At 43.5% G+C, this 13,173-nt stretch overlaps 1 protein-coding gene across 1 annotated transcript in view; it reads left to right on the top strand.

Annotated features, from left to right (window-relative positions):
- PTPRE (protein tyrosine phosphatase receptor type E) overlaps positions 1 to 11,185 on the top strand; it is a 41,634-nt gene extending 30,449 nt beyond the window's left edge. The window contains exons 13-20 of the mRNA XM_041461479.1: positions 444 to 593; positions 1,643 to 1,736; positions 4,085 to 4,161; positions 5,253 to 5,387; positions 6,884 to 7,009; positions 7,742 to 7,902; positions 8,613 to 8,748; positions 10,308 to 11,185. Of these exons, the coding sequence (XP_041317413.1) occupies positions 444 to 593; positions 1,643 to 1,736; positions 4,085 to 4,161; positions 5,253 to 5,387; positions 6,884 to 7,009; positions 7,742 to 7,902; positions 8,613 to 8,748; positions 10,308 to 10,382 (954 nt within the window). The 3' untranslated portion in view covers positions 10,383 to 11,185. The remainder of the gene's footprint in view (positions 1 to 443; positions 594 to 1,642; positions 1,737 to 4,084; positions 4,162 to 5,252; positions 5,388 to 6,883; positions 7,010 to 7,741; positions 7,903 to 8,612; positions 8,749 to 10,307) is intronic.
- Positions 11,186 to 13,173: the final 1,988 nt, after the last annotated feature.

The raw sequence follows: 13,173 nt of genomic DNA, 5'->3' as shown, positions 1-13,173 counted from the left end.
GAATGTCAGAGAATATGAGTGGAAATGTGAGCAAACAGGAAAACTCTGGTTCAGCATAATAATAGATTATTATTGCTATCGTTATTGTTATTATTACTATTATGTTAATAATGAGAAGATTGTCACCAAACAGTGACAAAACAAGGAGCAGTGGTTTTGAAGTTAGATGGGATATTGGGAAGGAATTATTCCTTGTGAGGGTGAGGAGGGGCTGGGATGGAATTCCCAGAGCAGCTGTGGCTGCCCCTGGATCCCTGGCAGTGCCCAAGGCCAGGCTGGACACTGGGGCTGGAGCACCTGGGACAGGGGAAGGTGTCCCTGCCATGGCAGGGGTGGAATGGGTGGGATTTAAGGTCCCTTCCAGCCAAACCATTCTGTGATTTTTAAATAAGTCCCAGAATTCCTCATTTCCCTCCCTTCCTCCTCCTCTGTGTCCCTTCCAGATGCAATATTCCTTCATTTACCAAGCCTTACTCGAGTACTACCTCTACGGTGACACAGAGCTGGATGTGTCATCCCTGGAAAAACACCTCCAGACTTCCCACAATGCAGCCCCAAACCTGGTCAAAATAGGCCTGGAAGAGGAATTTAAAGTAAGTATGGAAATCTTCCCCATGGGATTTCCAAGATAAAAGTGTAACCTTAAAGGTGCATCAAAGGGAAGGAGCTGTTTTATTTGGTGGTTGTTGTGAATGGGGCCTTGCTGAACATCCTGTTCCCTAAATTCAGATTTTAATCTCATTCCCTCATTCAGAGCTGTGTCATTCCGTGGCCTTTCCCTAAATGCTTTTTGTTTGTTTATAAAAGAAAAGTGGAATGATTCTCTGGGTGTGGTGCAGGGCGCCAGATCAGATAATGCTGGAAGAGGAAACTGGATTAGGTGCTCCTAATCTGCATCCCAGTGGGATTGTTAACTCTGAGGTGACTGACAGCAAGGAATGTACAGGGTGGGAGAAAAACCTTAAAAAAAACCCCCAAAAACTCCCTTTTCTTATCAGTGGAGAAACCCCAGATGAAGAAAACCACACTGGCTGTGTGTGATCATTATTTAAATGACTTTAGTTCTCTGAGGGAATAGTTAGAATTTTTTTTTATTATTATTTTCCTTACGGTAAAATATTTATTTTCTATATAGGTTTAAAGTGTTAATTGCCATCTGGGTGTTAGCTGGAGCTGTCCCTTTGCTTTAAAGGACTAATTTAACCAGAAATTGGGAACTGGGTAAACAAAGTCCGATCACAGAGAAACAAGTTCTAAATGGTATTGAGGGAAGGAAGATCAGATGGGATATTGGGAAGGAAATTTTGGCTGTGAGGGTGGGCAGGTCCTGGCACAGGGTGCCCAGAGCAGCTGTGGCTGCCCCTGGATCCCTGGAAGTGTCCAAGGCCATTTGGAGCAGCCTGGGACAGTGGGAGGTGCCCCTGCCACGGCACTGGATGGGATTTAAAGTCCCTTCCAGCCCAAACCATTCTGGGATGCTGTGACTGTTTTTCCTTCTTAATTTCTGTAGCCAGGACAGTGAAGTGGCTGCAGGCTCCCTGGGAGCGTGGCAGGGATTTTTTTACCCCACTGGAGAGCCCAGCAGTGCAGGGTGTGCTGGCCCCTCTGCTGCCCCGTGCGCTCACCCCTGTGCTCTCTGCAGAAGCTGACCAACGTGCGCATCATGAAGGAGAACATGAGGACTGGCAACCTCCCGGCCAACATGAAGAAAGCAAGAGTCATCCAGATCATCCCCTGTAAGTCATCCAGATCATCCCCTGTAAGTCATCCAGATCCACGTGTTGAGGGACGAGGCTTGACTCCATTTCAAAAGGCTGATTTATTATGTTAAATATTATATTAAAATACTACATTAAGACTATACTAAAAGAACAGAGAGATCAGAAAGCTACAACAAGAAGAGAACAGAACAGAATAGAATAACAAAATCCTGTGACTGCTCACAGCCTTGGCACAGGTGGCTGTGATTGGTCATCAATGGAAAACAATCCACATGGACCAATCATAAAGAGGCTCCAGGAGAGCTGGAGAAGGACTGGGGACAAGGGATGGAGGGACAGGACAGAAGGAATGGCTCCCACTGCCAGAGGGCAGGGTTGGATGGGAGATTGGGAATGAATCCTTCCCTGTGAGGGTGCTGGGGCCCTGGCACAGGGGTGCCCAGAGCAGCTGTGGCTGCCCCTGGATCCCTGGCAGTGCCCAAGGCCAGGCTGGACACTGGGGCTGGAGCACCTGGGACAGGGGAAGGTGTCCCTGCCATGGCAGGGGTGGAATGGGTGGGATTTAAGGTCCCTTCCAGCCAAACCATTCTGTGATTTTTAAATAAGTCCCAGAATTCCTCATTTCCCTCCCTTCCTCCTCCTCTGTGTCCCTTCCAGATGCAATATTCCTTCATTTACCAAGCCTTACTCGAGTACTACCTCTACGGTGACACAGAGCTGGATGTGTCATCCCTGGAAAAACACCTCCAGACTTCCCACAATGCAGCCCCAAACCTGGTCAAAATAGGCCTGGAAGAGGAATTTAAAGTAAGTATGGAAATCTTCCCCATGGGATTTCCAAGATAAAAGTGTAACCTTAAAGGTGCATCAAAGGGAAGGAGCTGTTTTATTTGGTGGTTGTTGTGAATGGGGCCTTGCTGAACATCCTGTTCCCTAAATTCAGATTTTAATCTCATTCCCTCATTCAGAGCTGTGTCATTCCGTGGCCTTTCCCTAAATGCTTTTTGTTTGTTTATAAAAGAAAAGTGGAATGATTCTCTGGGTGTGGTGAAGGTTGCCAGATCAGATAATGCTGGAAGAGGAAACTGGATTAGGTGCTCCTAATCTGCATCCCAGTGGGATTGTTAACTCTGAGGTGACTGACAGCAGGGAATGTACAGGGCTGAAGAAAAACCTCAAAAAAAAACCCCTTTTCTTATCAGTGGAGAAACCCCAGATGAAGAAAACCACACTGGCTGTGTGTGATCATTATTTAAATGACTTTAGTTCTCTGAGGGAATAGTTAGAATTTTTTTTATTATTTTCCTTACGGTAAAATATTTATTTTCTATATAGGTTTAAAGTGTTAATTGCCATCTGGGTGTTAGCTGGAGCTGTCCCTTTGCTTTAAAGGACTAATTTAACCAGAAATTGGGAACTGGGTAAACAAAGTCCGATCACAGAGAAACAAGTTCTAAATGGTATTGAGGGAAGGAAGATCAGATGGGATATTGGGAAGGAAATTTTGGCTGTGAGGGTGGGCAGGTCCTGGCACAGGGTGCCCAGAGCAGCTGTGGCTGCCCCTGGATCCCTGGAAGTGTCCAAGGCCATTTGGAGCAGCCTGGGACAGTGGGAGGTGCCCCTGCCACGGCACTGGATGGGATTTAAAGTCCCTTCCAGCCCAAACCATTCTGGGATGCTGTGACTGTTTTTCCTTCTTAATTTCTGTAGCCAGGACAGTGAAGTGGCTGCAGGCTCCCTGGGAGCGTGGCAGGGATTTTTTTACCCCACTGGAGAGCCCAGCAGTGCAGGGTGTGCTGGCCCCTCTGCTGCCCCGTGCGCTCACCCCTGTGCTCTCTGCAGAAGCTGACCAACGTGCGCATCATGAAGGAGAACATGAGGACTGGCAACCTCCCGGCCAACATGAAGAAAGCAAGAGTCATCCAGATCATCCCCTGTAAGTCATCCAGATCATCCCCTGTAAGTCCAGCTCCTCATCTCCAGGGACAGTGCCAGGAATGCCTGGCTGGGAGCACACGCTGGATCTGTGTGCCGGCAGAGCCCCGCTCTCCTTACAAACTGTCATCTGTGAAAGATTCAGTGAATTGGGTTTTACTGAATCACCCTAAAATCTGTTACAGTCGGGGATTTTGAGTTCAATACTTCAGTAGTTTCACCTGTTGAACCACCCCTTTTCTGTGTGATTCCATGCACGGTCTGAGCAGCACTGCAATGTTTGCACCTGAAAATGAACATTTCAGAGAAAAGATTGGGTGGGGTTTGTTCTTTCATGGGCAAAAGTAAGGCTGGATTTAAAATTAAGACTAGACTTTTTTTTTACCGGACTCAAAACTAAGCCCAGGCTTATTTATTTTTTTTTTCAGATGATTTTAACAGAGTGATTCTGTCCATGAAAAGAGGGCAGGAGTACACAGATTACATCAATGCTTCCTTCATAGATGTAAGTATACAATATTTTCATGCATTTCCTTTTCAAATCCAAGATTTTGCTGCTGCTGATAGGTCTTTTTAAAGAGTCACAATCAGCTTGGCTTGCAAAGAACATGAGCTTTGTTTATGGGAGTTTCCAAGTGTATTTCTTATCTGGTGTTTTTAATTTCAGTTTAAATGATTGTGCAATTTAAACCTTGTTGTTAGATTTATAAACCAAACCTTTTATTAAATTCTGACCAAACAAATCAGCTGCACAATTACAGACAGTGATTCCACTATCTGGGTCAGGTTAACAGGTGTAAATATTTGCTTTTCTGAGAAACAGAGAAGTCAGTGTTGAGCACAGGGAAAGCTGTGACAGTGTTTGGCAGCCAGGCTTTACTTGGGCAGAGCTGGACGAATTCCAAGCTTTCTTCCCAGCTTCCTGTTGGAAGCTGAACACAGGATTGTGTCTTGTTTTTGTTGAAATATGAGAATTAATCATGTCCTCAAGCAGTGAAACCACGTTAGTGACTGAGGGCTGTGGATTCCATACAGAGCATGGGAATAAGGAGGGGCTGGATGTGGCCCTCAGAGCCTTGGGCTTGGGTCACAGGTTGGACTGGATGGTCTCAGAGGTCTTTTCCAACCTCACTGATTCTGTGAAATTAAACTGAACCTCAAAACTCGAGGCAGAAGTTTGTTCTAGAGAAAGTTGGGAGCTGCTGTTGTGATGGTCTTGTGAAATGTGGCCCTGCAGAATCTCATCCCCTCAGCCATGACTGGAGAAATTCACCTGAGCATTGTGAATTTGAGGGAGATTTTAGAACCTTGGAAAAGCTCTCTCAGACTATGGAGTCCAACCATTCCCAGCACTGCCAAGGCCACCACTGCCCCATGTCCCCAGGTGCCACCTCCACATGGCTTTAAATCCCTGCAGGGATGGGGACTCACCACTGCCCTGGGCACTGACACTTTCTGTGGGGAAATTTCCCCTAATACCCAGCTCCCACCTTCCCTGGCGCAGCCTGAGGCCGTTCCCTCTCGTTCCCTGGGAGAGAAGCCGTGGTGTCCCCGTGAGGTGTCCCTGTCCCTGTGTGACCCCCTCTCTCCCCGCAGGGCTATCGGCAGAAGGATTATTTCATTGCCACCCAGGGCCCCCTGCCTCACACGGTGGAGGATTTCTGGAGGATGGTGTGGGAGTGGAAGTGCCACACCATCGTGATGCTCACCGAGGTCCAGGAGAGGGAGCAGGTACGTGGGACATGGGTTTGGGGAGAGCCCTCAAAGCCTGGCACAAGGCTCACACGGTGTGCAAACCTTGAGGTGAGAAATGCTGAGTTAGAAATGCCATGGAATAGGACTGACATTTTTGAGGGAGAAATGGAAATAGAAGCAAGTTTCAAAGGGTGGCCTTGCAAATAAGACTGGATACTTTGGAGAAATAGAACCATGAAGGATGCATTGTAGTAGGAGCCACTGTTGTAGTTCAGACAGAGACAATACAAAGCAACACACTCCATTTTCAGAAGGCTTCAAACTGTTTTTATTTTATTTTTATACATTCTTACAAAACTCATAAATTGACACTCTACTAATTGGTAGGAAAGACAAAGTGCACACTGGATCAGGCAGTTGCAGGTTTCTCTTATTTATCCTTCTTTCTTTCTTGTCCTGAATTGGTTTCTATGTCGATGACCTTGGTAGGAAATTCTTTCAGGGGTACACAGGGATCAAACTTCTCTCTGGCTCACAGAAGTCACTGTAAAACCTCTTCCACAGCCCACGAGCAGTAATTTTAGATGATTGGCTTTAAGGCATTTACAGCACGGTGTGGCAAAAGCTGACAGGCCCAGAAACACTAATATGCATTGTAATTAGGAAATAGCTTCTGATTGTGATGGTGTGAGTTATAACATCACATGAGACTGAAAATGGAATGAAAGTTTTTAAAAGGCCTCCCAGTTGCCCCATGTCTGAGTCAGGAAGGACCTGATCTGACATGTGCCCACCCTGCAGCCCCACACTGCCCCTTCCCCCCTGCAAACCATGAGTATCAGTACTGGAAAAACAATTTTTTTTTGCCTAAAAATTCCAGTTTTATGGTTTTTCCTAAAATGAGCACTTGCTTCACTCATTGGTGTGAGGCAGCATTGCTGCTTTTTTTGGAATTGTCAGGAAACACAAAAAAACCTGTGGAATATAGTGATTTTTGAAAGCTTCCAGTTTGCATCAAGGGATGCCTGACAGGGGACAGAGTTTTGGAATTTGGGAACAAACTTTTGTGTAAACTTTTATCCCGTTTGTCCCAGTAAAAGCTCCCGTTGCTCATTCTGAGCCTGTCCTGATTTGATTAAAATACAAGAATTAATTAATTACTTGATTTAAATATGAGAATTCGTGTCATTAGTTAATTAAAGAGTCCTGTGCTGCAGCTTGAAAATCCTGGGTTCAACAAGGGTGTTGGGAAAAGATTTTTCTTGTTGGTTTTGGGAGGTTTTTAACAATGTTACCTTGCTTTCAGTAATTCCATTTATTATTGCTGTTTTAAAGCAATATTTGCTATCTGGGCCTCCTGAGCCTTTTTCATCATGATGGTTTCCATTCAAGAAATATTTTATCACTGTATTCTTAGTGTTTAGAGCACACTTATTATGCTGGATGTCACTTCTTACGCCAGAGATTCATGACAATGTAGATAACTGGGAAAAATAAATCAAGGAATATTTGCAATTCTCTGGATTCTGCAGGAAAAATGCTGCCAGTACTGGCCATCAGAGGGCTCTGTGACTCACGGAGAGATCACAGTGGAAATCAAGAGTGACAGCCTGATGGATGCCATCAGTGTGAGGGACTTCCTGGTTACATATAATCCGGTAATTCTTTACAATTCCAGCGGGTTTTTTTTTTGTTGTTTTTGGTTTTTTTTCCATCGGAAGGCATTTACAAATCTGGTTATGTATCTTAAATTCTGGGATTTCTGTCTAAACTTAAATGTGGTTAATCAAAAGCTGGCATTAAGAGGGTACTTATATGAAATAATTTTGCTTAAAGTCCCTGAAAATACTGAGAATTCTGATCAGTGAAACAGGTGGTTGCAAAATGGGGGGTGGGTTTTTGGGGTTTTTAAACTGTTTTATTGTTGCTGTTTTTCCTAGATCTTTCTGCCATCTCCCACAGAGGTATCAAAGAAAATTTGATTCAAGATTTTTCACAAAATTTGGGTTTGGTTTGGAAGGGACCTTAAAAGTCATGTCCACTCCCTGCTCTGGGCAGGGACACCTCCCGCTGTCCCAGGGTGCTCCAAGCCCTGTCCAACCTGGCCTTGGGCACTTCCAGTGTATCCTAAGTCCTTCCCAGACGAAACAGCTGTGCAAACCAAAGGAAATTTGTAGGGGGAAATTATCAGTGGGTGGGGGATTTAGAAACAGAGCTGCCAGGATAAAATCTTGGAATATCACTGGAATTAAAATCACCAAGGTCCTTAATATGGAACAGACCAGGCTGCAAATTTTGCAGTGCAGAATTGCTGCTGCAGATGTTCCAGGCAGGAATTGTGTTTGCACCTGGGAGTGACGAGTGGCTGAAGGGTGTTTTCCTGCTGGCAGAGCAACCAGGAGAAGCAGAGCAGGCTGGTCAGGCAGTTCCACTTCCACGGGTGGCCGGAGATCGGGATTCCTGCCGAAGGGAAGGGCATGATCGACCTCATTGCAGCGGTGCAGAAGCAGCAGCAGCAGTCTGGCAACCACCCCATCACTGTGCACTGCAGGTGAGCCCCCTCTGCACCTCTGCCTGGCTGTTCTAGGCCACTGGCATTCCTCTTCTGTGGGGATTTTGGAAGGAGTTGTGAATGAGTTAGAGACAGGACCTCTGAATTGGTTTAGATGATTTATTTTTCTTATTTTCTACATAGGCAGGAAGGGTGAGCTCAGCTCACATCTTCACTGCATGGCTCAGAAGGTCACAAGACCTTTAGTTACTAGACCTTTTAAGGATTTATTGACCAATAAAACACTGCCAAACAGGATATTTATGTTTTTGAGCCAATCCTTAAATATTTCATCTTATGGACCCATAACAGTGTAAGCATTTATGTTTTTGAGCCATTCCTTAAATATTTCATCTTTTGGACCCATGCTACAGTGTGAGCTTTCTTAGCCAATCATGTTATGACACACAAATCCACAGTGCTCCATTCTAAACTCCTTGTTTACTTCTGTAATTACTTTTATTTTTTCTATATCTTAAACTCTAAACTTTCTTTTACTTGGTATAACATGTCTCTGCTTTAAATCCACATTCTCATTGTTGGCACCTGAGTTTGGGAGCCTTTTCCAAGGTCTCAGATCAAATCCTGGGTTTAATCCTAAGCTTTGGTTTACAGGCCCAAAGTTCTGAGAATTCCTTGCATTTCGGATTCCAATGCTCTTTTCCCATTTTTATCCCAGTTCATGCCAAACAAATGTGTTTCCATTGCAGTGCTGGAGCAGGGAGAACGGGAACCTTCATAGCCCTGAGCAACATCCTGGAACGGGTCAAGGCTGAGGGGCTCCTGGACGTGTTCCAGGCTGTGAAGAGCTTGAGGCTGCAGAGGCCACACATGGTGCAAACACTGGTAAGGGATTCACCAGGAATCTTGTGGATGGGAGTTCTGTGTGTAAATATCCCTGGGAAAGGAGAATGAAAGGGTTTCTTGCAGGTTGGCATAGATGGTGGATGTGTGTGTACAAGGCATCATCAGGGTTTTACAGGGGGTTTTGGAGCATGTCTAAAAATAGAGTTTGGTTAAATATTCTCTGTCTTTTAGGAACTTGAGGCAGTGAAACTAAATGAGTGTTGCAGGTGATAAAATATATTAAGGAAATGGTTTTCGAGCTATTTATTAGTTGTTCTTTCTTACCTTAAAACGTCTGGTCATAAATTGGAATCATGGAATGGTTTGGGTTGGAAGGGACCTTAAAGCTCATCTCATTCCACCCCTGCCATGGCAGGGAAACCTTCCACTGTCCCAGGCTCCTCCAAACCCCATCCAACCTGGCCTTGGACACTGCCAGGGAGGTGGAAATCTTTGGAAGTGTATCTGACTTGTTTAAAATCTTTTAAAGTTTTCCTTCAAGTAATCTACAGCTACTATTTGAAGCTTAGTCCAGATGCTTTTCCCTGTTGAGTAACCATAAAGTTTTTTGAGACTTTTCTTAACTTGAAAATACATGAAAATATGGATATTTTTGATTTCCATAGCAGCTTCCATTCAGCAATCTGAAGCCTCTTTAGAAACAATTACCTCAAACCCTTTTTCCGGGGAGATGTTTTCTCCATCCCACAGACAGGAAGAATGGGGATGAAGAAATGGAGTTGGATTATCCATGCTCAGGCTGGGTCAGGGATGGATGGGATATTGGGAAGGAATTCCTCCCTGGAGGGTGGGGAGGAGCTGGGATGGAATTCCAGAGAAGCTGTGGAGTTTCCTTCCACAGCTGCTGAAGGGCAGTGATGCTTTATCAATAATCTTAATCTGGTGTTTCCCACATCCCTCACTGGTTCTGTCAGGCAGGTATCCAGAATGAGAACTGACTTCAAATTAATTCTTAGGCTCTAGAATAAGCATGATTATCATGTTTTATATTATTTGCTAAAGAAATCCTTCCCTGGGAGGGTTCTGGGCTGGCACAGGGTGCCCAGAGCAGCTGTGGCTGCCCCTGGATCCCTGGCAGTGCCCAAGGCCAGGTTGGACACTGGGGCTGGAGCACTGGGACAGGGGAAGGTGTCCCTGCCGTGGCAGGGGTGGCACTGGGTGGGATTTAAGGTCCTTTCCAGCCCAAACCATCCTGGGATTTTCTGATTCCCTGATTATCCCTGGGCAGTGCTCAGGAGTTTCTGCTGTGTGCAGCTGGGTTTAAATTAAAAGCCAGGCCTAAGAACTGATTCAGTTTAAGAAGCATCTCTGAAAAAGCTCCAGAAAACATTAGAAGCAAAGAGCAAGGATCAGCCTGTGTCTGACCAAAGAAAGAGGAACCACTGGTTTTATCTAAAATAATAACCAGAAATCAGAACAGACCAGTCCTCAGCTACTGATCCCAGTTAGGATATATTGAATTTATCACTGGGATTTGCAGAATTCAGGTTTTTAGTGTAACCAAAAGCACATTTTGATCTCTTTTCCTTGTTTTGCAGGAACAGTATGAATTCTGCTACAGAGTGGTACAAGATTTCATCGACATCTTTTCAGATTATGCTAATTTCAAATGAGAATTCTGCCTTATTTTTTAATTTGTCTGTATAAATAGTTGTATATTATGTTAATTTATTCTGTGTCACTTGGATTGTTGACTGAACTGTAAATACAACGATGTGCTGGTTCTGAAAGTTGCATTTGCTGTATAAAGTTGTTTCTTAAATATAAATATCTTCTAAAGCAAAGTATAATGTTCCTATACTGTATAGCACTGTAAGATGGGATAGAAATCTTTATTCTAAATAACAAAAACTTAATTCTCGGGGGTTTTTTTTTTCTTTTGGATTTTGCCACTCATAAATATTTATCAACAACGTTATTTCCCAATTCTTGAATTTTTTGACAGGTGATTTACAGTTCATCCTAAAAAAAGTTAATTTGGGTGCACATGTTTAAACATATTTTGTTCAGCAGGAAAATATGTTCACCATCAAAATAGATATTTATTTTTCCAGGCTGTTTTAAAGAGCCTCCAGGTTTTGTTGGATTTTGAGTCTTCCTGTCCATAGAAAAAATCAGTAGAAATACAAATTTGAATTTTTGAATTAACAGAACTTTCAAAGCCCTGTTCATTTTTTTCCCAAATATTGTTTAAGTCGATTTAGAAAGGCAATAACGTGATTTTTAGAATATTTTGCGTATTTGAAAAGTATATTTTGGAGCACCTGAACTTGTCGACTTGAAGAGGAAGGCCAGGAATGAAGTTAAAAGCATCTCTTCTCTATAAACACCTGCATGATTTCCCACTCCTTTAAAATAAGAGATGAACTCTTATTCCTTGATTTGACTCAGCAGGATAGTTAAGAGGTAAAAATTGGAAAAAAACCCCATTTTATGAATAGTTTAATGCCAGAAACATTGAGTATTGTAGCAAAAGTTCCTCCAGGTTCTTACCTTCCCAGAAATGTTATCAAAAAAGAACTTTCCATAAGGAAGAGCCTCCAGGTTTTGTTGGATTTTGAGTCTTCCTGTCCATAGAAAAAATCAGTAGAAATACAAATTTGAATTTTTGAATTAACAGAACTTTCAAAGCCCTGTTCATTTTTTTTCCCAAATATTGTTTAAGTCGATTTAGAAAGGCAATAATGTGATTTTTAGAATATTTTGCATATTTGAAAAGTATATTTTGGAGCACCTGAACTTGTCGACTTGAAGAGGAAGGCCAGGAATGAAGTTAAAAGCATCTCTTCTCTATAAACACCTGCATGATTTCCCACTCCTTTAAAATAAGAGATGAATTCTTATTCCTTGATTTGACTCAGCAGGATAGTTAAGAGGTAAAAATTGGAAAAAAACCCCATTTTATGAATAGTTTAATGCCAGAAACATTGAGTATTGTAGCAAAAGTTCCTCCAGGTTCTTACCTTCCCAGAAATGTTATCAAAAAAGAACTTTCCATAAGGGGTTTAGGGGTGTGTGCAGAGATATATTTTTATTGAAAGTACTACTGAGAATAGAATTGGTGACAGAAACTATAAAAGTTTTTATTACAGCCCTGACCAGGGGCTGGGAAATCCCCAAAATCACTGGGCACCCGAATGTTGAATAATTACCAAATTTATCTCTCCCACTCTTCCAAAAGCATCTCTGACTTAATGAGCACAAAGGGGTGAATCTGTAATTAATTAGATAACAAATATGCAACAGTTCTGTCTCGGCTTTGGCCATGCAGCATCAAAGCCTAACTTCAAACAAGCAGCTTAAACTGAGCTTTTCCCTGCTGTTCTTGCACTATTTTATCCCATTCCAATAGAATCTCCTTGCACCTTGGAGCAATGCAAGGGGATGGGAAGGTGTCTTTAGGTCTCCTTCCATTCCAGCCTGGCTGGAGAAGGTTTGGGATAGGAATTCCTGAGCCCCCAATCCCCACAGTGCCGTTGGCTCTTCCTATCTTCCCATCGCTGCACTGCTGTATTTATTTGTACAGTAAATTATGCACTTCAAACACGAGATTGGTTAAAGACTAAACTCGCTCGTGAGTCTCTATGAGAAGAAACACTCAAGCCACAGGGTTGGGTACTGAAAGTGGAGCTGAGGAAGGGCATGTTCCTGAAATTCCATCCAAATGGAAAGAGCCAGAATGAATTCAGCCTGGAAATGATACAAGGGGGTTCAGTCTCATTTATAGCACAGGCTCCCAGAGGCTGGAGAATAATGCAGAGGAATTCCCATTGTAGGATCCTGATGTCAGGATTTTTCCAACTGTTTAGCCCACATTTGAATAATAATTTGTTAGAATTTGGGGTCCCTGAGGTAAAGTGGGTGAGTTGTCCATAAAGTCAATCTCAGTGCAGGGAGACTCCAAAAGGTTGGAAAATAATGCAGAGGAATTCCCATTTTAGGATCCTCATGTCAGGATCTTTCCAACCATTTAGGGGGCATTATAGTAATAATAATAATAATAATAATAATTTTTCTGTTGGGCAGATTTGTGGGGCCCTGTGGTGAAAACTGGAGTTGTCTCCTGAAGTCAGTCTCAGTGCAGGGAGATCCAAAAGGTTGGAAAAAAGGAATTCCCATGTTATGATCTGGATGTCAGGATCTTTCTGACCCTTTAGCCAGCATTTGAACAATAATAATTTGTGTTTTGGGCAGATTTTGGGGCCCCTGAGGTAAAACCTTGGGTTGAGTTGGCCACGAGGTCGATCTCAGTGCAGCAGTGATGGGGTGTGGGGGTCCCAGAGCCCCCAGGAGCTGCAGCACAACTCCAGCTGCCCACGGCCTTCCCTAAAATCCTCCTTCCAACCAGGAGCAGGATGGAGTTCAGCTGGAACACCAAATCCTCGGTAGGTACTCGGATTTTAG

Source organism: Pyrgilauda ruficollis, unplaced genomic scaffold, assembly GCF_017590135.1.
Source record: "Pyrgilauda ruficollis isolate IOZ18807 unplaced genomic scaffold, ASM1759013v1 scaffold15, whole genome shotgun sequence".
NCBI lineage: Eukaryota > Metazoa > Chordata > Aves > Passeriformes > Passeridae > Pyrgilauda > Pyrgilauda ruficollis.
This window is presented reverse-complemented; position numbering and strand designations above follow the sequence as displayed.